The sequence below is a fragment of the Oryctolagus cuniculus genome, chromosome 7 (genome assembly GCF_964237555.1).
Source record: "Oryctolagus cuniculus chromosome 7, mOryCun1.1, whole genome shotgun sequence".
Taxonomy (NCBI): Eukaryota; Metazoa; Chordata; class Mammalia; order Lagomorpha; family Leporidae; genus Oryctolagus; species Oryctolagus cuniculus.
This window is the reverse complement of record NC_091438.1, coordinates 149,109,249-149,133,985: the sequence shown is the minus strand read 5'-3', so window position 1 is coordinate 149,133,985 and position 24,737 is coordinate 149,109,249. Positions and strand designations below refer to the sequence as shown.

Below are 24,737 nucleotides of genomic sequence, written 5' to 3'. Positions count from 1 at the left end.
GGGACAGAATGCGGGTTCAGGCTGGGCTCCTGGACGCCACAGATGCCCGGTGGGGAGGAGGGTGGGCGGGACTCACCTGGCAGGCACCTGTCTCAGGCTCGCAGGCCTCCGAGTGGCCGTGGCAGCTGCAGCGTTCGCAGGTGCCCAGGTAGAGGCCGCTGGGCATGCGTGTGTAGCCTGTGTCACAGTCCTGGGGGCAGAAAGGGGGACGTGGGAGGGGCTTCCTGGACGGGACCCGTTTGGGACAGTCCTGGACAGTCCCGTGAGTGGCTGGGGCTGTGGAGAGGGCATGGGGAGGTTGGGGGGGTGGAGCTCAAGAATGAGGAGGAGCCAGGGAGCACCACAAAGAGAGCTGGATGGACAGGTCAGTGGGGCGCAGGGCTCACCTGGCAGGACGGGCCACGGTACCCAGGTGGACAGGTACACTGCTCCACTTCTAGTGCAGGGTCCTGGCCAGTGCCCTCGGGCACAGCCACATCCATGCTGATGCCAGACACCCTGAGCACGACAAGACCCGCTCTGAGTGGGCCCTCGCCAACCCGCACGGTAGGGCCCTTCTCACCGCATCTCCCAGCGGCCCCTTCCCCACGCTGTGGGGGCCCAGTCCAGGCCCCCAGCTGAGGCCTCCTCCCCCCGCTGCTGCAGGGGTTGTGGCTAAAGGCTCACACAGGCAGCGTTCTCCAAAGGGCCACCTTCCTTGCCAGGGTGAGGTGACCGCTCACAGGCCAACACAGGGTGCAAGCCCCCTGGCCTCAGACTAAGACGTCTCTGTAGGCTGATTTACGGCCCGGAGCTCCCTGGGGCAGGAGGTGACCGCCAGACCTGAGGCCACTTCCCTGTGCGGCCCCACCCCCTCCTGTGTCCCTCCCTCTTTTGTGAGGCCTCCTTGTGAATCACTTTCACTCCACTGCCCGTCTTAGGTTTGCTTCTAGGGAGCCTGATGGAGGAGAAGCCCTGCAAGGGAAGCCCTGCTATAATGTCCACTTTACAGATGGGAAAAGTGAGGCAGCAAAAGGCCACACAACCTGTCAGTAGCAGGGCTGGTGGTCTGGCTGCCCTGCACAGCACCCCCTGGATTGCAACCCCCCCTCGCTGAGCCCTCTCCCGTCCTCCCGCCCGGGTCCCAGACACCTGCTCTCGGCCGGCCGCTGGCTGTAGGATGCCCGGATCAGGAGCGCGTCAATGCCCGCCAGTGCCATCAGCAGGTGCTCCCGTGTGGCTGGCTGCCCGTCAGGCCGCTGCCATGCTTGCTGCCAGGGAGAGAGCCCACGTACTCAAGGCCTGACCCCTGGGGGGCTGACACCCTGAGGAGGAGAGCAGGGGCCTGGCTGGGCTCACCTCCCGGAAGGGTATAGTGAAGGAGCTGGGCTGGCCGGGGACAGGTTCCTGGGAGGTGCGATGCTCCAAGGTGATACTGTTGCCCTGCAGAACCACCAGGGGCTGCCCGTGCAGCGGCGGGGAGCCGGGCTGGGGCTGCTGGGTCACTGTGAAACGCAGCTCTCCCCCGTAGGAGGTCACCTGGGACACAGGGTGGACAGGCGGTTGGGCCCTGTCCCTGCTCCAGCAGAGCGTCTTCTGCACAGAGCTCCCGGGGGACCACGACGCTCCGGCGTCCACGCCTTCGCCTGTGCTGTGGCTGCTGCCTGGGGCTCCCGGCCCCTGCCCAGCCCCTGCCCACCTTGTCTCCCCGGAAGCGCGGAGGGAGGCTCCAGAAGTAGGGTCCCTGCAGGAGGCTGTGGAAGGAGGAGAAGAGCAGCTCCCCGGCTGTGGGGGAGGCGATGCCCTCGCTGGTGGTGTGGGTGCCCGCAGCGTTGGTCAGGCTGAACTGCGCGGGCTCCTCGGAGGCCCCCAGCACCTGGGAGGAGGGGACGGGGTCAGGAGAGGGAGCCTATGCAGCCCTGGGCTCCCCGGCCCTGCCCACCTCGTGCAGGTACCTGGGCGCGGCTCCAGGAAGAGCTGGAACACTGGCGACTGACCCCCATGCAGAAGCACCTGAGGCAGCCGTCGGGGTTTTGCGTGCTCAGGTGGAATGAGCCGTCGGCACACTCATTGCACAGCCGCCCCACCACGTTGTTCTGCGGGCACAGAGCTGCGAGCTGTAGGACAGCCCACGGGAGGGGCCGCCTGGAGCTTCCGGCCCGACCCACCCACGGTCTGCATGGGGTTAACAGGAACTTGGGCAACCACTTTGGCTGCAGGGGCAGTCAAATGAACTGATGTTTGAAATACAGCAACTTAACGAAAACAATGACTGCTACTGCTGATTGGAGGGTTGCCCGCCTTGTTCTGGTTTCTGTTCAACCATCACCTCCCTCGACTCCCCTACATCTCTTGAGAGGCAGGCGATAGCTCCACCCCTCACAGGAGGGAACTGAGGCCCCGGATGTGAACTGATCTGCAGAACAACGGAGCATGTTCGTCTGCTCTGGGATTTGAGATCAAGGGTGCCCGACTCCAAAATCCATCCCATGGCCTTGTCCGCTGACACTCACTCTCCCGCTCACAATGCAGGCGACGGTCCCCTTGGAGCTTGCATTTCCTCATCCCCACGTTGGGGGTGTGATGTCCGCATCAGCTAATGCCAGTGTGGCAGCAGACAGAGTGCGGGGAAAGCGAAAGCGCCACACACACACACACACACACACACACACACTGCCTCCGCAGGGAAGGTCTAGGGCTCCAACTCAGATCACTGGGCTCCCTAGCCAGGGCTCCCTCCCAACGCCAGGTCCCCTCTCCAGCCAGCTGGGCCGTGAGTCCCCACCCTGGCCTCTGTCCACGGGCCGAGGCGCCGCGGAGCGGTGCCCAGCGGCTGGGGCAGTGTGCGTACCTTACACTGGCAGGCCTCCCCGGCGGTCCCCAGGCTGCCTCGTTCATCACAGCGCACAAGCTGCTGGGCTGGGGACACAAAGTGGGAGGGCAGGTGGGAACGGGACAGACACAGTCGGGGCAGTCACAGGGATGGGGTGGGGCGGCCCTCGGAGGATCACGGGGCTCGGGGGGGCCACTGGTGGCATGGGGCGGGTGCCAGGGGATGGCTGTTGAGATACTCACTGGTGGGCCTGCACTTCCCGCCCGGCTGGATGGGGTTGCCCTCATATCCGGGGGCACAGCTGGGGGAGAGGGGGCTGTCAGTGGCACTTCCCCAGGACGGCCCGCCTGCTCCAGCCCCCGCCCGCTGGCCCTCACCTCTCACAGCGGCGGCCTGTGTAGCCAGGGGCACACGCGTCACATGTGGCTTGGCCATCCGTGTCCAGGAAGCAAGTGTCCGAGAATCTGTGGGTGTCAAGCAGGCAGGGCGTGGGCAGAGCTGGGGGCCAGGCCTGACACGCCCACCCTGGGAACCCAGCGCTGTCTGCACGGACACCACACGCCACGAGGCCTGGCACCAGCTCCCTGCCCACCTGCCCTTATCTGCAGCCTCAGAGCAACGGAGGGGAGACAGATGGATGCATTTCACAGAAAGGGAGACTGAGGTCCAGACAGGTCATGGAGCATGGACAGCTTAGGGGACCAGGCTGGGATCTGAATTCACGTCTCCCACCTCCCTGCCCAGAGCATGCCCCCAGCCTGTCCCGCTGCCGTGCCTCCCCCGAGCTGGCTCTGACCTGCGGGAGGCATCGATGTACGGGCAAGGGCAGGGCCGGCAGGCAGTGGCCGTGGCCTTGGTCGCGTCCCCAAAGAAGCCGGCCTTGCACTTGTTGCACTGCGGTCCCTCCGTGTTGTGCTGACAGTTCTGCAGGGAGGCAGAGGGAGCGGCTCAGCTTCTGCAGGACAGGACTGGGCTGGACAGCCTGGTGGGCCCCTGAGGCTGCTGGCTCAGGAGACCGGGGTGTCCAACTGCGTCCTCTCACTGCCAGCAGGGGGCGCATCCTCTCCCCAGGGCAGCCAGTCCCACAGATGGGTACAAAGGGCCGCTTCCTATGGACAGAATCCTGCCGCCCTCTTTGACCCACACCCACCAGCCACTTCTGCCCTCTGAACCCACTTCTTTGCCCTTGACGACTTTGGAAGGATTTGGAGAAGTCAGTTCTGCCCTGGCAGGGCCTCCTGTTCTGCCAATCCCTCAATCCCAGCTCCCTTCACTGCTCCAAAGAAACACGGCACGGAATCCAGGCCTTTCCGCTTCCGGCTGCCCTGCTAACGGCCAGGCCACATGCCTCTGCCCAGGCCCAGCTGGACCGGGCGGACAGAGGACCACCTTCCCTTCCCCGGTCTGGACCCGCCACCTCTATGAAGGCATCCAGAGGCCACGAGAGCCGGCTCAGCTGCTAAGGCAGTGTGGAGGCTCGTGCTGAGTGGACAGGCACTGGGGGTCTCACGCCAGCCCCAGCCAGTGTCCAGGAGCCGGCTGGCACCACTCACCAGGCAGTGGCCGTACACAGGGTCACAGGAGCTGGCATGGCCATTGCAGTTGCAGCCAGAGCAGGTGCCCAGGTAAGGCCCACCGGGTACCCGGGTGAAGTGGGCAGCGCAGCTCTCGCAGGACAAGCCGGAATAGCCGACGGGGCATCTGAGGGGACAGCACCGAGAGAGGGCGCTGCAGGAACCGCAGGCCCTGCTGGGTGCGCTCCGTCCCTGTAGCGCCCCTGTGGTGCCCGGCCCGGCGGGGTCAGGCACCTGCACTCCTCCACACTGTGTGCGCGGCCGTGGCTGGTGGCATAGGTGACGGTGGTGTCCATGCTGATGTCGCTCAGCCCCACGCTGGCCATCTTGGCGTTGTACACGGTCTGGATGAGCACGGCCTCCAGGCTCTGCAGTACCTGCAGCATCTCCGCCCGCTGCACTGGCCGTCCAGACTCGTGGACCCAGTGCTCCTGGGTGCGGATGGAGTGAGGGAGTCACTGGTCAGCGCCTCCCCGGCCTGCAGCCGCTCCCCCATCCCCGGCCCTAAGGGCCCAGGTGCCACCTACCTCAGAGAGCTGGACCTGGCGCTGGTTCAGGGCACCGGGTTGGGTGGGCGTGTGGCCTCGGGAGAGCAGGCGATACCCAGCACCCACGAGGACCACGTCTGGCCGCTGCACCGGCTCTAGCATGCCACGTGCCAGGTCATAGCGCACCTTGTAGCGCAGGGAGCCGCCATAGGAGTCCACCTGGCCGGGAGAGGGCTGATCAGGGCAGCCAGGGCACACCTGGGGCACACCTGAGCCCCCTGGGCCAGCCATGGACGGATGTGCAGTCTTCTGGCTCCTCCCTCATTTAGCCTACCTGTGCCTGAACCCGAGCTAGGCACAGGGGAGCCAAGGTGGCTGAGACTCAGGCTCTGCTGCTCAGGCCATAGCAGGTAGAACAAAGCTATGCAACAGGTGGTCAGGGAGGCCAGGGCCGGGGGCACTGAACTTAGCCCGGGTTTGGGGTAGTGGTCAAGGAAGGCTTCCTGGAGGAGGGGACGCCAGTTCTTTCCAAAGGCTGAGTCCTTCCCCCTGCCAAGAGTGGCAGGCAGGGATCCTGCTTGGATGAATGAGCCCCACGGGCCGCACTGGGGCACAACAGCACCTTTTCCCCAGATCTGTGTCTGCCCTGCTGCCCATCGGCTTCTGAGGGAGGGGCCAAGCAGGTTCTGAGCATGGAAGGAAGGATACGGCCCCCCCACCCCGCCCCCGCTTCCTGGGGGGCAGCAGCTCGGCCCCTCACTTTGTTGCCCAGGAACTGCTCAGGCAGAGCCCAGAAGGAGTCGTGGACGAGGAAGCGACGGGACAGGTCGACCAGCTGGAACTCCTGCAGGGCGGTGTCGATGTGCAGCTGGGTGGAGGACAGGGGCGGCATGCCGGGCTGCGCGGGCATCGTCACGTTCACACCTGTGGGTGGCACAGGGGCGGGCTGAGGGTGCAGGAGGCGCGGTAACCCGCAGAGGCGGGGGGCTCTGGGGGACACTGCGGTCTCTCCCGTCGCCAAGAGAAAGCAAAGTTGCTTTTCTCGTTCAGAGTCCTGGAGCAGCGTTTCCTGAAGCATGCTCCGGGGAAAGCGAAAGCCAGGACGCGACGCTCGGGAGCAGTCAGAGGCAGGCCCAGGGGACTCTGCCGCAGGACTTCTCAGGGCCTTCGCTTGCTAAGCGATGCATGGACCCGGGGGGCTGGGACAGCCCCGGGTGGGCAGTGGAGAGCTCCACCATGCTCCAGACGGTGAGCCTAGGTGAGGGCCTCAGTTTCCCTATCTGTAAAATGGAATAAATTCTGGCCTGCCTCATGGAGTTATTACGACAAAATTAGCTATAGCCCAAGGAGATGCCCCAACACCAGTTTTTTAAGGGCAGGCATTTGGGGTAGCAGTTAAGGTGCAGCCCACAGCCCACATCAGAGAGCCTGGGTTTGAGTTCTGGCTCCTCTCTGGGGTTCTTGCTAACGCACGTCCTGGGAGGCATCAGGTGGTGGCTCCAAGACTTGGGTCCCTGTCACCCATGTGGGAGAACTGGCTCCTAACTTTGGCCTGGCCCAGGTCCAGGTGTTATGGGCGTTTGGAGAGAGAACCAGTGGATTAGATATCTTGATTTCTCTTTTTTGAATAAATAAAATAGATGAAAAAAAATTAAGTTAGTTTTTACTACTGTTGTTGCTATGAAGGGTCATCTGGTCTACCCTTCTCCTAGATACACACACACACACACACACACACACACACACAGGGATTCCCTGAGCAGGATCTGCCAACAAAACTTTCCATGATGATGGATTTGCTCTGAATCTGTGCTTTCACACACGGCATCCTCTAGCCACACGTGGCTATCAAACACTGGATCTGGGTGACAGGATCCAAACGTGGACAGCCACACGTGGCTGGTGACTACCACACTGGCCAGCGTAGTGCCAGGTGATGGGGAGCTCAGTACCTACACAGGCAGCCCCTCCCAGCTTGGGACAGGTGTGAATTCTAGAAAGTTCTTCCTTACAGAGTTCACATCTGTCTTGTACCCCCTGCAACCCTGCAGAGACGCCCAGGCCCTCATCTGTGGCAGGGGCACGAGAGCCTGCAAATCCAAGCATTGCTCCCGCCTCCCGGCCTGCTGGGGCCGCCCTCAGGCGCCCTCCACACACAGGCCACCTGCTCGCCCTGGAATCCTCACCCAGCCTGATCATCCAGATTCCGTCGGGGGCCTGGGTTCCGGCTCGCTGCCTCTCAACAGCTGGGTGACCCTGGCGAGGCCTCACGACCTCTCGGACTCGGAGTTGTCATCTTAACACTGCAGACAGAGCCCTGACCTCGCCAAGCTCATCAGCCATGCGGGGCTGGCGTGCGACTCGGGCCAGCCCTGCAAACACGCTGGGGACAATGGCCCAAGGGACCCACGCTTGACACTGCTCTCTCTCAAGTTCCTCGAACAACAGAGTGCAGAGCCGGGCGGCCAGGGTCCGGGTCTCCCCACCTCCAGGGCAGGGGGAAGGACAGGGAGCCGGGGAGCTGAGGGACTGTGTGGGGGCCGGGAGTGAGCCCAAGCCCACCTGATCCCGGCTCATGCGCCCAGCCGCTCTGCCACTGTGCCTCTGGGAGCCGAGGAGGCTGAGTCCGGCTGCCTGTGTCTGCACGCACCCCAGGGCTCCCCCGGGACTGCCGTGGGGTTCCCACGGCTGGACGTGCTAGCGCACTGCATTGCTCCGTGCTAGTGGCAGAGCCGACGCGAGCGCTGCACGGCCAGCGATGGGAGCGCAACGCAGCAGCAGCAACACCGAGCCCGGTGCAAGCGGCTGCGGCACTGCTGCGTGGGTTTGCCGCGGCGTGCTTTTTCTCGTTCTTCAGGAGCGTAGTGCTCCTTACAGAAACCAGGGTTTCTGTAGGACACAGCGGCGTGTTTCCCTGGCACTGGACTCCCCTGCCTCACGCCTGCTGCCTCTGCGGACGGCACCGAGACCCACGCCACGCAGATCCGTGCCCATGCACCCTGGGGTTCACACAGTGGCGAAGCCACCTGACCATGCACTGCTCACACGCAGGCCCCAAGACGCCGCGCGGCTTGCCCGGAGTCAGACAGCCGAGATGCGGGAGCCTGGGCTCTCACATGGCGGGCACTGGGGCCCCCTGTCTCAGGACGAGGACGAGATGATGACCTCAGCAAAGACCACCGGATGCCCACCATGGACCAGGCGCTGTTCTGAGTGGTTCACCCAGTAAGGCCTTCCAACAGCTTAGGAGGCAGTCGCTAATCCATCCCCATCTTATAAATGAGAAAACTGAGCCACAGACAGTGAGTGACTTGAGGAAGGGCACGCGGGCAGTAACTGTCAGAGCCAGGATCCGAACCAGGAATCTGGCTCCGCAGCCCTGGAAGGGGCCAAAGGTCAAGAACGCATTTGGCTTTCCCTAAAATTGTTTGTTTTCCCCTGAAATACTCCTCTTCTTCCAGGGCTCAGTATTTCTCCAGCAACTCTGTGTCCATGCAGTACATACCCCTGTACCTGCCCTGGGAGGCCACCAGGGAGCCTGGTGCTGCCCCTGCCACCTCCCCTGGTGCCCACCTGCCCACCGGCCCGCGTACCCGGCAACTCACCCTTGAAGTCACCAGGCAACTCACCCTTGAAGTCGCCGGGCTGGTCAAAGCGCAGGTGGATCTGGTGGCGGAAGCGGCGGCTGCTCTGGCACACGTTGGTGACCCCGAAGCAGAAGCAGGGCAGGCAGGAGGCGCTGGGCTCCAGGTAGAAATGCCCGTCGGGGCAGGGGCCTGCTGGTCAGCAGGGAGGGCGGTTACGGCTGGCCACCGGCAGGAGGCCCAGCCCTGCACCCAGGGCCCATCCAGCCCCCGGCCCCCAGCCCGTACCTCGCTGCGGGATGAGCTCCAGGACGCCGTCAGGGATGCCGAACACCATGCCCCGGGCGTTCATGGCCTCACAGGTGTAAGCACCCTGGTCTGACTCCTTCACATCGCGAATGATCAGGGTGCCACGGCCGCCCTCGCTGGTCATTGTCACCCTGGTGGGCCCCGAGACGGTGAGGAGGTGGGGTCCTGGCCGCTGCCCCGCCCCCTTTCCCACCCACCACCTGGGGCCCGTCGCACCTGGGGTGAGAGGGGATGTGGCCCCAGTTGAGCCTCCAGTTGATGATGGGGGTGGGGACCCCAATGGCCACACAAGTGAAGGTCACTGTCTGGCCCCGCGAAGCCTGGATCGACTCCTGGGGAGGGGTCACCACCTGCGGGGGCACTGGGGAGACCAGGGCTGGGGTGAAGGGTCTGAGGGGCCAAGGGAGGGGTTGGGGGGAAAGCTCCTAGGAGCCAGGCAGGTGAAGGGTGGGGGCTGTGGACAGAAGCACCTGGCACCCAGCGCAGGGACAGGGCCCGCATCTCCCCCTTCCCACTCCCCTGGTGCCCTGCTCACTGCAGCCAAACTCGTCGCTGCGGTCGGGACAGTCGCTCTCCTCATCACAGTGGAAGCTGGCTGGGATGCAAGTACTGGTGGACACGCAGCGGAACTGGGTGGGGCCACACACCTCCTCGGGACGCTTGGCAGCTAGGGGACAGAGCCACGCGGTGTGGGCACCGGGGGCACCCCTGCAGGGAGGCCCAGCCCATTCCTGAGCCCAGCAGTCCACCCAGCGTCCCAGGTCCCTCTCATCCTGCCCACAGTGCCACCCCAGCACTCACGCCCCGCCCCCTGCCTCCCCTGAAACAGTTCTGCCTGGCATAGTACCGTCCCAGCTGCAGTGTCCCTTAGTCCCAGAGTCACGAGTGTCACCTCATGTGTGCACATGGGCCCCATGGAAGGTTTGGCCACAGGGCGGGCGGTACCTCCGGACACCAGGGACCCTGCACTGGGGATCCTGTTCTTTCTGCAGGACTGGCACGTGAGGGGCCTGCCCCATTCAGCTCCTCCTGTGGGGCTCAACGCTTGACGCCCCACTCATGGGCCCAAGGGTGGCACCGTACCCCAGGCAGCCACATCTCTACTGGTCAGAGGCCCGGAGCCCATCTGGCTCTGCGGCTGGGCCCCTGCTAGGCAGCTCCAGCAGATGGGATGAGCATTCTTCTTGGACAGACAGCTCGAGAGAGACCACACATGGAGAAGACACACGGAAGAGCAGGGAGCTTGCCACGCAGAGGGACAGCCCAGGGGAGCCACAGGGCCTCTGTCCCAACACCTGGAGAAACCCGAGGCATCGCGCTTGCTAGTCTGGGCCCTGCTAATGAGGCCCCGGCCTGCCCTGGCCTCTTCTCCAGCAGAGGCCTCTGTGCGACCAAAGCCCTCGATTACTTTCCCTCTCCCAAGGGGCTGGCATCGTCAAGCAAGCTCAGAGCCCCAAGAAGGGCGTCACCAGTGGCCTGCCTCTCTCCAGTGCTTGCTGTGGGGCAGGGAGGGTGGAGGCAAGGAGAAGGCAGACCAGCCCCCAACAGCCATGTCCACAGGGAAATGGTTTGAACATCCCCAGGGTTGGACCGACGAGCCGGGGCTTCGCCTCCCAGGACAGGACGCGGGATGCTACAGGTGGCCTCTGACTCTCCAGCCTCCTTCACCGAGGTGACTGTTATGGCGCCCAAAGTATGGACTGGATGGCTGGGGGAAATGGATGTTGGGCAATCGATGCGTGGATGGTTAGGTAGATGCAGGGGAGGGTGGGAAAGGGGAGGGATGGACATTAGGTGGGTAGAGGAAGAGGCGGGTAGACAGGTAACGGATGGATGGATGATTGGGCGAGTGAAAGGGGAGGGATGGATAGACAGGTAGTGAAACGCATGGAGAGATGGATGGGAGGGAGAACGTGGAGCAGAAGTGTGGATAGCGGCATGAAAGCTGGGTAGACGGGCAATGGATGCACGGGTGGGTGGGTGGGTGGACAGGTGGATGCACGGGTGGGTGGGTGGATGGACAGGTGGGTGCATGGGTGGGTGGGTGGATGGACAGGTGGGTGCATGGGTGGGTGGGTAGATATTGGATGGATATATGTGTGGGTGGGTGGGCGAGGGGACAGATGGTGGGAGAGAAGGATGCTGCGATGATGGGTGGCTGGCTGGGTGACTGAATGGGTGACTGGTCTGACAGACGGATGAAGAAGTGAGCACATGGAGAACAATCACTCAGAGCCAGTGTCATGGTTCCACGCTGTGGTTTGAATGTGTCCTCCGAAGGCCAAGCTTGGACACTCAAGGCAACAGGTTGAGAGGTGGGGCCCTAAGAGGGGAGTAGGTCCTCAGGGCTCTGCCCGGGAATGGGCTGATGTGGTTGCTGGGGAAGGGGGCTTGTGGACAAAGGATGAATCTGATTCCCTTCTTGCTCCCTCGCGAACTCTCTGCCGTGGCAGAAGCAAGGGGGCTGTCTCCAGGTGTGGCCTCGAGACCGTGAGCCGAGTGAACGTCTGCTGTGTGCAAGTCTCCCGGGGACAGGTGCTCCCTGAGAGCAGCACACAGTGGACAGAGCCTTGGCCTTGCCCCTGCCTCCTTCTGGCATTGCAAGCCACCTTCGTCATTCACCTGAGCCCACACAAACACACAGATGAACAGTAACAGACAGAGAAACGCAATGAGACACGGGCCACAGCAGTACAGCCACGCTCAGCCTACAGCCATGCTGCTCCCTCCAAAGGCCAGCTCGGAGTGAGAGTCTGGTCAGAGACAGACCTCGATGCTGGTCTCCGGGCCTTCCCTGCTCAGCCGGAGAGGGGCCGATGCACCTGCCTGAGAAGGGGGTGGGGTGGGGCACCGGCCGGACCCGCAGACACTCACGGCAGTTGGCCTCGTCGGTGCGGTCCTCACAGTCAAAGTCGCCATCGCAGCGCCACAGCTTGAGGGCACAGTGCCCGTTTCCGCAGGGGAACTCATTGGGCTCACAGGGCGGTGTGGGGCCTGGTGGATGGGGCAGGGTCAGCGGCAGCCCTGCCCTGGCCAGTGCCTGATCACCCGCACCCCCCGCCAGCCCCGGCTGGCGCTCACCGCAGTCCAGCTCGTCGCTGCCATCCGTGCAGTCTTCCTGCCCGTCACAGACGTAGTCTTTGGGGATGCAGTGCCCGCTGTGGCATGCAGCCTCCTGGGGCCCACAGGGCTCAGGCCTGCCTAGACTGGGGAACAGAGGCTGGGGAATGGCCATGTCTGGTGGCCGCTGTGTGGCGACCTCTGGCTGGGGCGGGAAAGACGGTGTCTCCAAAAAGGGCTTCGTGGTGCTGAGCGCTGGGATCGGCTCCTCTGTGGACGGAGCACAGGGGGCCCTTAGCAGGAGGGGTGGCTCCTCAGTCCTTGTCCCAAGTCCACAGGTCCTCCCTGCACCCCCAAGAGAACGCCCTGCAGCCCTGACTGTGATGTCACCACGCTCTGCCTGCTTCCCCTGACCCCTCCACCTGCGCCCCAGCCTCATGGCCCAGGACTGACTCTGAGCCCTGCGTGAGGAACCCCAGCCCCACCCTGGTGTCCACAGGCCATGTGTGCCCCTGGACAGCCCCTCACCGCAGTTGAGCTCATCCGACATGTCCCTGCAGTCGGGCCGCCGGTCACAGCGATACTCCAGGGCCACACACTCGTTGTGGCTGTGGCAGGCAAACTCGGCCTCGGTGCAGACCCTCGGGATCTGGGGCACTGCGGAGGTGAGAGGAGTCAGAGGGGGCAGGCGGGTGGGGACAGCACAGGCAGTGCACGGCGGCGAGGGGGCCACTGTGGCAGACACGGCGAGCACTTGGTGGGCACATCCACAGCACGCACAGGATGTGAGACACACGGCGGTGGCCTTGGCAGTCCTTACAGGGTGCACACACAGCAGACATGCCACACGTATGCAGCCACCACACCACACACATGCAAGCCACAGCCTGGCCCAGTGAGGAGGGAGGAGGGAGCGAGAGGGCAGCCTGCGGGCCGTGCCCAGCCATCTGGCCTTGTCCTTCTGTCCCTCCGTCCCTGAACTTCTCAATGTCCCCAGCCGGGCCCAGGCTGGGCTTACACTCTCACCTGACGTCACTGTGACCCCCACGGCGGCCGGAGGGGGCGGGGGGGTCTGTGCTGGAAAGGAAGATGTGGTCAGCAGCCGACCCACCTGGGTCAGGCCCATGCCGCCATCCCCAGGCAGGAAGACTCATTGCAAAGTGGGAGTAGACTTGGGCTTGGGGACGTCCGAAGAGCAAGCCTGAGTGTTGGGTGCGGTCACTGAGGTCTTAGGTGCAGAACAAGGCGGGTGTTTTCTAACTGGGCTGAATCGTGGCAAAACTGAGCTTTGTTCGGAGGCAGGGATGGTGACTTGTGGGAGCCTTCCCAGGGAGAGGAGAGTGAGATGGAGACAGGGCGGAGAGCCACAGCCCGTAAGGGATGCGCTGCGACTGTGTGGCCCAGAGAGGAAGCAACTACGGAGCAGGAGGAGAGACCGGGCCCGCTCAGCGTACAGAGGCCAGGCGTTTGCGTCTCACAGCTCTGTGCCCTTGGGCACGTTTCTGACGCTCTCTGAGCCTGTTTCTCGTCTCATCTCGAGTCCCGGCAAGACTGGCCCCGCCAGGGTCTGGCTGAGATTCTGGCTTTCCCGTTGTGGGCCTCTGTGGATCGGGATAAGCCACGGCTCTGCTCTGGTGCCCTCCTCTCTGAGATGGGAGGGGGAGAGCTCGCTTCCTCGGAATTGTGGAGACGTAAGGGCCTCCGCAGAGTGCCTGGCGCAGTGGGTGCTCAGCACACCACAGCTGAGTACCACTAAGCGCACAGAGTTCTGGACTTGAAAGCTCTGGGTGTGTGCGGACGGGAGGTATCACTAGTGTCCACGGGCAGAGAGCGGGCGTTGGACCCAACAGGGGCGAGGTAGGGTGGGCAGTCTGGGCTCTGCACAGAGACCCACAGGGCCACCCTGAGAGGTAGGGAGCGCCCGGTCCCCAGTGGTGGGAAAGCCCACGCAGGGAGAGCAGGGTGGAGACCCTGCAAATCTCAGAGGTCGGAGGTGGTGGCCCCAGGCCCCAGGTCAGGCTCACCGGTGCCCAGGCGTCGGAACTGGAACCCCTGGGGGGACGTGACGTAGGAGGCGATGGCACCACCGGAGACGACCCTGTGCAGCACGTCCTGAATCTGGGCGCCATCCGCATTGCCTTCTGAGCCCACGTCCAGCTCCACAAAGACCCAGCCGTCCAGCTCCCTGCCGACGGGGATGGGCGCGGGGAGGCTGAGGACCACGCCTGAGGCAGGTCCTGTTCACAGAGCTGGGCAACGAGGGGCCCAGTTCTCCCCGCCCCAGTTCCCCAATTTCTACCAATGGCCACTCGCCCCCGCAGGCCCCGCCTGCCTGCCCTCGGTGCCCAGGGGGACCCTTCTCACTTGATGAACACCACGCTGACCACCTGGTCTCCAGGAATCTTCGCGTACTCCATCTCCAGCTGGGGAGGAACACAGCAGCCATCAGCCCTCCGACGTCTTCCCGCCACCTCCAGCCCTGCCCGGCCACACTGAGGGTGCTCCCCACCCTCACCTTGTCCACCACGGCATCCGACACCTCCCGGAACTCCCTGGAGCCTGCATCCTCCAGCCGAGGGCTGTACTCGATGGAGTGCGTGAAATTCACCAGGGCCCGGAAGTACACTGTGCAAAAAGGCCAGTCACCATGAGGGGCTCAGCCTGGCCTGCGGGGGCCTCAGGCAGCTGGACCAATGGGTGGACAAAGCGGAGGATGGGCCGCCATGTGCCCACGGCTGCGCCCAGTCCTGCCTAGAGGAACTCAGGCCACAGTGGCCCTGGAAGCCCTGTCCAGAGGTCCAAGTTGAAGCCCCAGTTTGAGTGACAGGGACAAGTAATGATGCAGAAGAGGAAACTGGCATTTCAGGAGGCTGGACAAGGAGGGGAGGCTTCCAGAGGGGGCTGCCAGGCACAGGGATTACCCCAGGCTTCCCTGGCCAGTGTCTTCTCATCTCCGCACTCTGCCCAGCCACCATCTCCTCCAAGAAGACGGCCTGGACTGGGCTACTGGCTTCTCCTCTGGGCACCCACAGCACTCCCCAGGAGGGCACCTCTCGCGCCGCCTTGCACAGATCCTGCTGGTTACGTGGGGGTCACTCGGGTCCCAGCAGCACTCGAGGGTTAGCGTGGGCCCCGGCCTCCCCTCTCCGAGTTTCTGTTTCCTGGCTTCTGCCACACTGGGCTGCCACGGGAGCAGGTGACACTGCACACCCACGCACCTCTCTCTGCTCAGACGCAGCCCTGCCACTCTCCTCCCTCCACCACCACGCGGCGGCCTGGATGAATGCTTGGCCCACGTTCACTCCTGTATCCCCGTGCCTGCAGAGTGCCTGGCACCCAGTAAGTGAAGGCTGAACAAACCTGATGTGCGCATACAACTACTGTTTCTTAAGCACCTACTATACACAAACATGATTTCAAAGTGTTTATGAGCTCCTCCATGGATTTCACTGTTGTTTTTCATGATTTATCTTACTTGAAAGGCAGAGTGACAGAGAGGGAGGGACAGAGGTCTTCTAATCCAAGGGTTCACTTCCCAAGTGGCCACAGTGGTCAAGGCAGGGCCAGGGAGAAGCCAGGACCAGGACCTCCACCCGGGTCTCCCAAGTGCACCAGCGACAGGGCTCCAAGGACCTGGGCCATCTTTTGCTGCCTTCTCGAGAGCATAAGCAGGGAACTGGACAGGAGTGGAGCAGCTGGGACTCAAACCGGTGCTGCAGTGTGGGTGCCGGCACAGCGGGCAGCAGCTTAACCCACCCGTCACATGCTGACTCCTCACGTGTGTTATCAACACTAATTAAATCAAGTAGCCGATGAGTTACAGGTGGAAGTACTTCAAGTCTGTGCAAAATGGAATTACACTCGATCTTAGCCAAAAGACTGAGAAGTGATGGGAAATGGAATTAAAAGAGAGGCATTTTGTGGTGCGAAAGACTCTTGAAATCCATGCATACAAGCAGTCTTCAAAAAGCTAATAGAAAATGAATGCTGGGGCCAGCGCTGTGGCACAGCGGGTTAACGCCCTGGCCTGAAGCGCCGGCATCCCACATGGGCACCGGTTCGAGAACCGATACTCCAATTCCAATCCAGCTCCCTGCTGTGGCCTGGGAAAGCAGTAGAAGATGGCCCAAGTCCTTGGGCCCCTGCACCCACGGGGGAGACCCAGAAGAAGCTCCTGGCTCCTGGCTTCGGATCTGTGCAGCTCCGGCCATTTTGCCCATTTGGAGAGTGAACCAGTGGATGGAAGACCTCTCTCTTTGTTTCTCCCCCTCTTCTCTCTGTAACTCTGCCTTTCAACTAAATTAGTAACTCTTAAAAAATGAATATTATGAAAAAACTACACATGGATTTCAAAGTTTTTTTTGCACCAAAATACTTATCTTTTAATCCTATTTTTTCCACAAGCTGTTTGAAGTCCCCTTGCATGAGTACACACACACACACACACACACACAGCTCTCAGTTGTTTCTTAAGCACCTGTTATATACAGGATTTTTTTTTAATGCCATAAAGTTCACAATGTGGGTGAGGGGCCGGTGCTGTGGCGGAGTGGAACATATGGTGGGCATCCCATATGGGCGCCACAGTGGTTCGTTCTGGGCTGCTCCACTTCTCATCCAGCTCCCTGCTAATGGCCGAGAAAAAGCAGCAGAAGATGGCCCAAGTCTTGCTACCCATATGTGAGACCTGGTTGCAGCTCCTGACTCCTGGCTTCAGCCTGGCCTAGCCCTGGCTGCTGCAGCCCTCTGGGGAGTGAACCAGTGGATGGAAGACCTCTCTCTCTGTTTCTCCCTCTCTCTCTATAACTCTGCCTTTCAAATAAGGTAATTAATTAAAAAAAAATACGTGCACAGTGTTGAGAGCACAGCCTGGCACAGGGCAGGAGCAGCATATGATGAGCTGTCGTCCTAGGAGAGGCACCAGAGCTTAGTGGTTAAAAGTGCAGCCTTGGGGCCGGCGCTGTGGCGTAGTGGGTAAAGCCCCCGCCTGCAGTGCCGGCAGCCCATATGGGTGCCAGTTCGAGTCCCGGCTGCTCCACTTCCGATCCAGCTCTCTGCTGTGGCCTGGGAAAGCAGTAGAAGATGGCCCAAGTGCTTGGGCTCCTGCATCTGCGCGGGAGATCTCAGGGAGGCTCCCGGCTCCTGACTTTGGATCAGCACAGCACCGGCCACTGTGGCCATCTGGAGAGTGAACCAGCAGATGGAAGACCTCTCTCTCTCTCTCTCTCTCTCTGCCTCTGCCTCTCTGTAACTCTGCATTTCAAATAAATAAATAAATAAATCTTTAAAAGAAAAAGCAAAAGCGCAGCCTCTGGGAGTGGGTGTTTGGCACAGCGGTTAAGACGCCTGCGCTCCACACGTGAGTGCCAGGGTTCAAGTCCCGGCTGTTGCCCTGACTCAGCTTCCTGCTGATGCACAACCTGGGAACAGCAGGTGACAGCTCAAGGGCTTGCTTGGGTCCTTGCCACCCACATGGGAGACACCCAGATTGAGTTCTGGACTCCTGGGCACTTGGGGAGTGAACCCGTGGATGGGATTAGGGGGAAAAAAACCCCAAAACCCAACCTCTGCAGCCAAGCTGCGTTCACAGCCCTGTGACCTTGAGCAGGCACTGAACTTCCTTGAGCCCCATTTCCGCATCTGTAAAATGAGGCTGCTGCAGCGGGGGCTGTGGCGCAGCGGGTGAAGCAGCCACGGTGCTCTCAGCGTGCCAGTCCAAGCCCTGGACATGCTGCCTTTTTTTTTTTTTTAAGATTTATTTATTTATTTGAAAGTCAGAGTTGCACAGAGAGAGGGGAGGAAGGGAGGGAGGGAAGGAGGGAGGGAAGGAGGGAGGGAGGGAGGGAGGGAGGAGAGAGAGGGGAAGAGAGAGAGAGAGAGAGAGAGAGAGAGAGAGAGATCTTCTATCTGCTGGTTAACTCCCTAATTGGCTGCAACAGCTGGAGATGAGCCATTCCGAAGCCAGGAGCCAGGAGCTTCCTCTGGGTCTCCCACGTGGGTACAGGGGCCCAAGGACTTGGGCCATCTTCTACTGCTTTCCCAGGCCATAGCAGAGAGCTGGATCGGAAGTGGAGCAGCCAGGATATGAACTGGCGCCCGGCGCCCATATGGGATGCCGACACTGCAGGCGGCGGCTTTACCTGCTACACCACAGTGCCAGCTCCCAAGCTGCTTCTGATCCAACACCCTGAAAATGTGTACCCCGGAAGGCAGCAAAGGGTGGCCCAAGTACTGTGTCCCTGCACCCAGGTGGGAGACCAGGATGAAGTTCCTGGCTCCTGGTTTTGGTTTTGGGGAGTGTATCAGCAGATGGAAGACCTCTCTCTGTGTCTCTCCCTCTCTGCAGTTCTGCCTTTCAAATATAAATAAATCTTTGTATAAAAAAGTAACGCGAATAGTCATGCCCACCCCAAGGCTGCTGTGAGGATTAAACACGCCTACAGACGGCAAGAGCTTGCAATGGTGCCTGGGGCGCGGCAGGAGTTTCCGGTCTGCTGTCGTTACAATCACTGCTCTTTATGACAAACTGGAGAATGCACCTGGCTTTATTTCCTCCCGTCTGAGAAGGGCATTCACTCTTCTAACAAACCTATATCGAGGTCCTGTGATATGTCAGGTATGCCCACGGGGCAGGGGATTCAGCCATGAACTCCGCGAACCGACACTTGCATCCCCACGGAGACCACAATCCAGGGACAGGAAACAGGAAAGAAAGCGCATCAGCAAGGCATACACAGACTGAGGCAAAAAGACTGGGGGGTGGGGGGCGGTGCTGCGGCGTAGCGGGTAAAGTCGCCACCTGCAGTGCCGGCATCCCATATGGGCGCTGCTTTGAGTCCTGGCTGCTCCACTTCCGATCCAGCTCTCTGCTATGGCCTGGGAAAGCAGTAGAAGATGGCCCAAGTGCTTGGGCCCTTGCACCCATGTGGGAGACCCAGAAAGAAGCTCCTGGCTTCGGATGGGTGCAGCTCCGGCCGTTGGGGCCAAATGGGGAGTGAACCAGCGGATGGAAGGCCTCTCTCTGCCTCTCATTCTCTCTCTCTCTTTCTCTCCTTCTCTGTATATCTTTGACTTTCAAGTAAATAAATAACTCTTTAAAAATAAAAAAAGACATGGGGGCTGGGGACAGGGCCTGCTATGCCTAGGGGGAGTCTACCATTTTCTGCTGGGGGGCCAAGGAGGGCTTCTCTTCCGAGATGTCTGAAGGATGAGAACGAGCCACAGGAAGTGTCTGGGAGAACATTCCAGGTAGTGGTTATGGGAAGTGCAAAGGCCCCGAGGCAGGCATGGGCTCAGCGAAAGCAGAGACGGCCAGCGCTAGGGCAGAGAGTAGCACTGGCTGGGCTGACCACCGGAGTTGTTCTCCTTTGACTTTTCTCTCTGTCTATCAGGTCTACAGGGGCACACGCCCTGGGGCCAGGACCCTGGCCCCCTCTGTGGGCCCTGGGGGAGAGGCTGGGACTCCCCCACAGAGAGAGGGTGCTTGCAAGAGCAGCGCTGTTTGCTCTAACCCACGGGGACCAGGCCGGGCTGGGCGCTTGGGTGCTGGGCGGGATCCACTCTGTGGGCAAGGGTGTGGGGGCCATGAGCTTGGCCACAGAGGCCCCTTGTGAGCCGGCACAGAGGCCCATTGAGAGCACCCCCACCCCGGCCTCTGGCCTCAGCCCACGGCCCAGTTCGGGCGAGGAGGCCGGGCCTCTGCTTAGGAATGTGTCCACTCCGGGGGAGGGGGCTGGAGGGCCATAAAGCCCTTTTTTAGTAGGCCTGGACCCTACCCCTCCCTGCTCCCTGACCAGGGCCATAGCAGACAAGTCCCTCCCACCTCCCGCCCCAACCTCGAGCTGCTCCCGGCGGGTGGGTGGAAGGTGAGGCCAGGCTGCGTGAGGCCCTCTGGCACTGGCCAGTGCTGCCCCTCCTAATGCTCCCTGGCCCCTATCTGAAGAGCCCCTGTGGGCCAAAGGCTAGGAGGGAGGCCCCGGAGCTGTCTTGTACCTCAGGAGTGGTGGTGGGGCACATACCTGACCACCCCGGCCCCCCAGCAGGCTCCCCGCCATGTCCATTGCTACTCAAGAACCACCCCCCCAATATACACACATATCCTCTGGGCCCTGAAATCCAGTCCTGGCCCCCCAGGGTCCCTTGGGAGGCCTAGACCCAGGAGGCTCTGAGACAGGTATGAGCCACCTCCGGACCCCAGGGCCTTGTTCCCGAGGCACTGCTGCACCCCTCCCCGCCCTGCCAGCACCCGAGAACAGCAGGGCCGCAGGCCACTGCGCGCACATCCTCCAGCCCACATGGGGCCCGCTGAGTCCCGGGCAGGGGAAGGGACTGGACCCAGACTCTGCTGGGCGGAGCCCTGAGTGTGCAGTGTGGTTCACGGTGAAGTGCAGGTTGGGGGAAGGATGGAGAGTGAGGAGGAGGCAGGGAGGCCCGGCCCGGCCTGGGTCCCTCACTGAGGGAGGCCAGCATCAGGCTCAGGACCATCACAGCAGCCATGCGAGGGTGGCCCTGGGGTGACCCTGAGCCTGCAGAGTGGAGACTGAGGGAAGGTCGCAGTGACAGAGACAGCAAAGGAGACGGAGGGGACCAGAGAGAGAGAGAGAGAGAGAGAGAGAGAGAAATGACAGTGTGTGTGTGTGTGTGTGTGTGTGTGTGTGTGTGTGAGGGTGGGAGGCAGAGAGAAAAGGCAAGACAGAGGCAGAGCCAAGGACAGAGGGGGACAGTGTGGCAGGGATGGCAGCCACCGAGGGAGGAGGAGGACGGAGGGGAGCAGAGGGCAGAAGCACAGAGCAGAGGCAGGTGCAGGGTAGCAAATGGGCAGCCCAGGCAGGGCAGGAAGAAGGAGTTGGGCACAGGTGCCAGAGCAGGACAGACCAAGTGCGACAGACAGAGGCAGACACTGGGGCACAGGAGGTGGGAAGGGGTCCTGGGGTGGGAGAGGAGAGCCAGGGCCAGTCAGGGAGGGGTGGTAACGCACAGGCAGGGCTGGGACAGAAGCCTGAGGGAAGAGGAGAGGGGAAAGGCCACCTCCGGGGCCAGATCCCAGGGTCTGGGGTGAGGCCTAGGCAAGGGCAAGGCTGCACACGAGGGCCTGGGAACCGGGGAGACGCACCTGCTGCTTTCCAGGAAGCACAGCCTGGCTGCTGGGCCTGCCCCACAGGGCTGCTGGCAGTGCCAGGGTTTGGGCCCAGGAGGTCTAAGGTCCCAGCTCTTCCCACAGATCAGTCCCAAGAGTAGAGAAGGCACCGGCCCTGATCTTGGGTCTTTTTAGCTGCCGTCCCCTCTGCCCCAACTCCGGCCTCCCCTGCCCTCCCAGCTACTTCTTGGCGAAGGCAGGTGGGTAGGCAAGGACCACATTGAATGGGCAGCCCCACAGGAGGGGCTATAGCTGTTTCCACATGGATGGAGTGGAGCAGACCAGGGCCTCCGCAGGCAGATCTGGCTTGGCAAGCAGCAGCTCCCTAGGCTGCCTCAGTGTAGACCATTCTGGGATGTGGCGTGTAGAACTGAGCCCCAGCCAGCTCCCAGGCCTGCCATGGCCCTGCAGAGACTGGAGGTCACAGTCAGGACCAGGCTGTCCCAGGGCCAGCACCCTGCCTGCACTGGCCTGTTAGGATGCCACCCTCAGGCAGGTGGATGCCCCGATATGTCCACTGAAGGGAGATGAGCTCTGGAGAGGCACAGGCCATACTGTGGAGCTGCCCGGGAGCTGGTCTGAGCCCAGCCCCTGTTCCATGCTTGGCCCTGATCCCCCAGTGTCCCGGACACTGACTCACAAAGGGGGCAGTGGGGACAATAGAGCTGCCAGGCCTTGAACTTGGTAGTTCCTTCCCTACCCAGACTCCTGGGGTGGGAGGCTGGTAGAGGCCTGACTCCCTTCCTTCCCCACGCTGGAACCTGCCCTAAGGCAGGGTTCCTTCCCAAGTCCACAGTGAGGCTTGTGTGGCCCCCGGCCAGCACCCTTGGCCTGCCTGATCGTTCCGCTCCACAGGGACCTTTGGCTCTGACCCCGCTCCGGGGGCTCCCCAGCTCTGCAGCAGCCCCCTCCCCCCCAGGCAAGGCTCTGGGGAGATCAACACAGCTGAGCAACTGGGGAGGCACGGAGTTTGCTTAGGAAGCTGGGTGGCTGGCCCCATCAGACCCGACTTATCCTGCCCACCGTCCTGAGCCCTTCCCACCCGTGCAGGCACCTGCTGACCGTCCCACACACCTGTCATTCAGCAGGTAAGAGAGCAGCCCCACTTCTCCTCGCAGCACACCCCCAGGGCTGGCTCAAGGAGCCCCCAAGACCCTCGGCCCGGGAGAGGGGGGCCTCTATGGTTGGGAGGGGCAGGATGGGGACCTGCGGTATGCCCTCAGCAACTTACCCATCTGGAAGTCCCCACTGCCCAGGTCCCCGCTGCCCAGGCCATCTGCAAGCAGAAAGGAGACGTATTCAGTTAACAACACAGATGTGTGAACACCTGGCACAGAGAGGGGAGGGGGCATGAAAACAGAGCGGCCCCCCTCCTCCCATCCCGGGCCTGGAGCCTTCCTCGGAGACTGTGTGGACAGAGGACCCACTGCAGGGGCGGGGATCAGGTCAGGCTGGTCTCCAGACGAGGACGAGCAGGGGGAGTCGCCCTGGCCCCTTCGCAATCAGGCCTGATTGTCCCAGGTCGCATGGGTTAAGTGGAGGCAGCCAAGTTTGGGACAACACAAGCCCATCTCTTGAGACCCACCTGGGCTGAACTTTAGGGGCCTGCGGAAAGGCGTGTGGGAGGGACCCCGACTCCCAGCCACGGACCCAGAGCCAGGCTCACCTCCAGAGGCATCATCAGCCAGCAGGTCCTCGTCATCAGACAGGTAGGAATAGCTCCAGCCGGCTCGGCCCTCTGTGACGGTCTCTGTGTCCTCGGGCAGAGACAAGCCCTCATATGCCCTCAGCCCGTGGGCCACCTGCGGAAGACGGCACTGCTCAGTCACATGCCAGAGCACCTGCCAGGCCCCAGGGCCCCACCCTGGTCTTCCCCAGGAGTTGGCAGGGCCAGGCTAGGGGATGACTCAGTTTCCATAGCTCCCATTAGCCCCGGAAGCCTTAGCGCCCGCATCTGTAGGTCTCGAATTGATCTTCACATAAAGCAGACAATGAAACTAAAACCACCCCAGACCTGAGTGGTGGGGTTGGGGGACACAGGCAGGCAAAGGTGGCCTTGGCCAGCCAAGATGGGGGCCACGGGAGGTGGAAGGCGGCCAGGGCATGCGTGGAGGGGTGAGTGGCTCCAGGCCACACAGCCACTTCTTCCTGCCCCTGTCAGGCCTGCCAATCTCCAGGTACAGGGAATGCATCCCCCTAGGCTGGAGACCAAGCTCTGGTCCTTGCTGCCTGCGGACAGCTGGGGGTGCAGCACCCAGCAGCAGGCGTGCTGCCAACACCCGTGACCTCAGGCTCGTGCTGAGCCCACCACAGCTCTACCTGGAGCTTCCTGTCCTGCGGAGGGGCTGCTGGGGCCGAGCCCATGAGCGGAGCAGCAGTGCCTTGCTCAGGTGTGTGTGTGGACCATGAATGCCCCTTTCCTCTTAGACAAGATCGCAACGTTTTCAAAGAAGTTGTACCAGGTAACGCGGCAGAAAACAAACCCAGGGCACCAGAGGGGGCCCAGAGCCCGCAAGCCAAGTGTGCAGATTTACCATGGCCCCAGAACCTGGCCAGAGGGCCTCAGGCAGGGCCCCATCTGGGCAGCCCAGCCTACACGGAAGGAAACAGTCTTCACTTGGGAGAAACCGAATCCTCCAGCCAGACCAGATGACGAGGTCCAAGCAGGAGCAAGGCCCAAGGATGAGGAAAACAGAGGAGACGGCCAGCGCGCCCCCACCTCCCCAGTCCCACAACTGCACACGGTCCACGTCCCTCACGCCGCGGTCCCTGGGCTCGAAGGCCCGGCCTCGCGTTGTTTCCTGGGCTCACTCCAGTGCATCCTCCCAGGACCAGCTCCTCTGCTCCTCAGGGGCAGACAGGGACACGCGTCTGATACGCACGGTGGCGCGAGGAATGTCAGGCGACAGGAGCCAGACGCCAAGGCTCCCTGCAGGGGGAGTTCACTTACGGAAAACTCCAGGGGAAAAGCCTCGGCCACAGAGACAGAAAAATCAGGAGCTGCCTGGAGGTGACCAGGCAGGGGCACAAGGGACATCCGTCTCCTTATTATTGAACTGTATGCTTCAAACCCATTCCCTAAGGCAGGGGTGTGGCACAGGGACTGCCACGAACCCCATACTGGAGTTCATCTCAGGTTCATTCCCAACTCCAGCTTCCTATTAATGCACATCCTAGGAGGCAGTGGTGATGGCTCAGTAGTTGGGTCCAGAGGCTGGCGTTGTGGTATAGCAGGTAAAGCCACTGCCTGGGACTCTGGCATCCCATCTGGGTGCCAGTTCGTGTTCTGGCTGTTCCACTTCCCATCCAGCTCCCTGCTAATGGCCTGGGAAACCAGTAGAAGATGGTCCAAGTGTTTGGAGGAAGCTGCTGGCTCCTGGATTCAGCTTGGCCCGGTGCTGGCTATTGCGGCCATCTGGGGAGTGAACCAGCGGGTAGAGGATCTCTCTTGGGACCAGCGCTATGGTGTAGTGGAGAAAGCCGCCAAATGTAGTGCCAGCATCCCATATGGGCACCGGTTTAAGTCCCGGCTGCTCTACTTCCGATCCAGCTCTCTGCCATGGCCTAGGAAAGCAGTAGAAGGTAGCCCAAGTCCTTGAGCCCCTGCACCTGTGTAGGAGACCTGGAAGAAGCTCCTGGCTCCTGGCTCCTGGCTTTGGATTGGCCCAGCTCCAGCCATTGCTACCATTTAGGGAGTGAACCAGATGGAGACCTCTCTCTCTGCCTCTCTGTAACTCTGCCTTTCAAATGAAAATAAATCTTAAAAAAAAAAAA

At 61.8% G+C, this 24,737-nt stretch overlaps 1 protein-coding gene across 6 annotated transcripts in view; it reads right to left on the bottom strand.

Moving 5' to 3' along the window:
• HSPG2 (heparan sulfate proteoglycan 2) overlaps positions 1–24,737 on the bottom strand; it is a 101,834-nt gene that overhangs the window by 42,792 nt on the left and 34,305 nt on the right. For 5 of the 6 annotated variants that reach the window (XM_070079129.1, XM_051856723.2, XM_051856725.2 and 2 more), the window contains exons 2-27: positions 22,630–22,765; positions 22,195–22,239; positions 14,343–14,452; positions 14,192–14,250; positions 13,852–14,012; positions 12,356–12,484; positions 11,849–12,097; positions 11,642–11,761; positions 9,303–9,434; positions 8,984–9,128; positions 8,747–8,898; positions 8,504–8,650; positions 5,635–5,798; positions 4,914–5,093; positions 4,621–4,817; positions 4,366–4,513; positions 3,609–3,736; positions 3,190–3,276; positions 3,055–3,113; positions 2,831–2,898; positions 1,935–2,075; positions 1,679–1,855; positions 1,339–1,518; positions 1,132–1,250; positions 387–498; positions 77–190 (exon numbers count right to left, since the gene is read on the bottom strand). In XM_070079129.1, coding sequence (XP_069935230.1) covers positions 77–190; positions 387–498; positions 1,132–1,250; positions 1,339–1,518; positions 1,679–1,855; positions 1,935–2,075; positions 2,831–2,898; positions 3,055–3,113; positions 3,190–3,276; positions 3,609–3,736; positions 4,366–4,513; positions 4,621–4,817; positions 4,914–5,093; positions 5,635–5,798; positions 8,504–8,650; positions 8,747–8,898; positions 8,984–9,128; positions 9,303–9,434; positions 11,642–11,761; positions 11,849–12,097; positions 12,356–12,484; positions 13,852–14,012; positions 14,192–14,250; positions 14,343–14,452; positions 22,195–22,239; positions 22,630–22,765 — 3,459 coding nt within the window. Of the gene's footprint in view, positions 1–76; positions 191–386; positions 499–1,131; positions 1,251–1,338; positions 1,519–1,678; positions 1,856–1,934; positions 2,097–2,830; positions 2,899–3,054; positions 3,114–3,189; positions 3,277–3,608; positions 3,737–4,365; positions 4,514–4,620; positions 4,818–4,913; positions 5,094–5,634; positions 5,799–8,503; positions 8,651–8,746; positions 8,899–8,983; positions 9,129–9,302; positions 9,435–11,641; positions 11,762–11,848; positions 12,098–12,355; positions 12,485–13,851; positions 14,013–14,191; positions 14,251–14,342; positions 14,453–22,194; positions 22,240–22,629; positions 22,766–24,737 lie in introns of all 6 variants that reach the window. The other variant, XM_051856722.2, reaches the window with a different exon arrangement.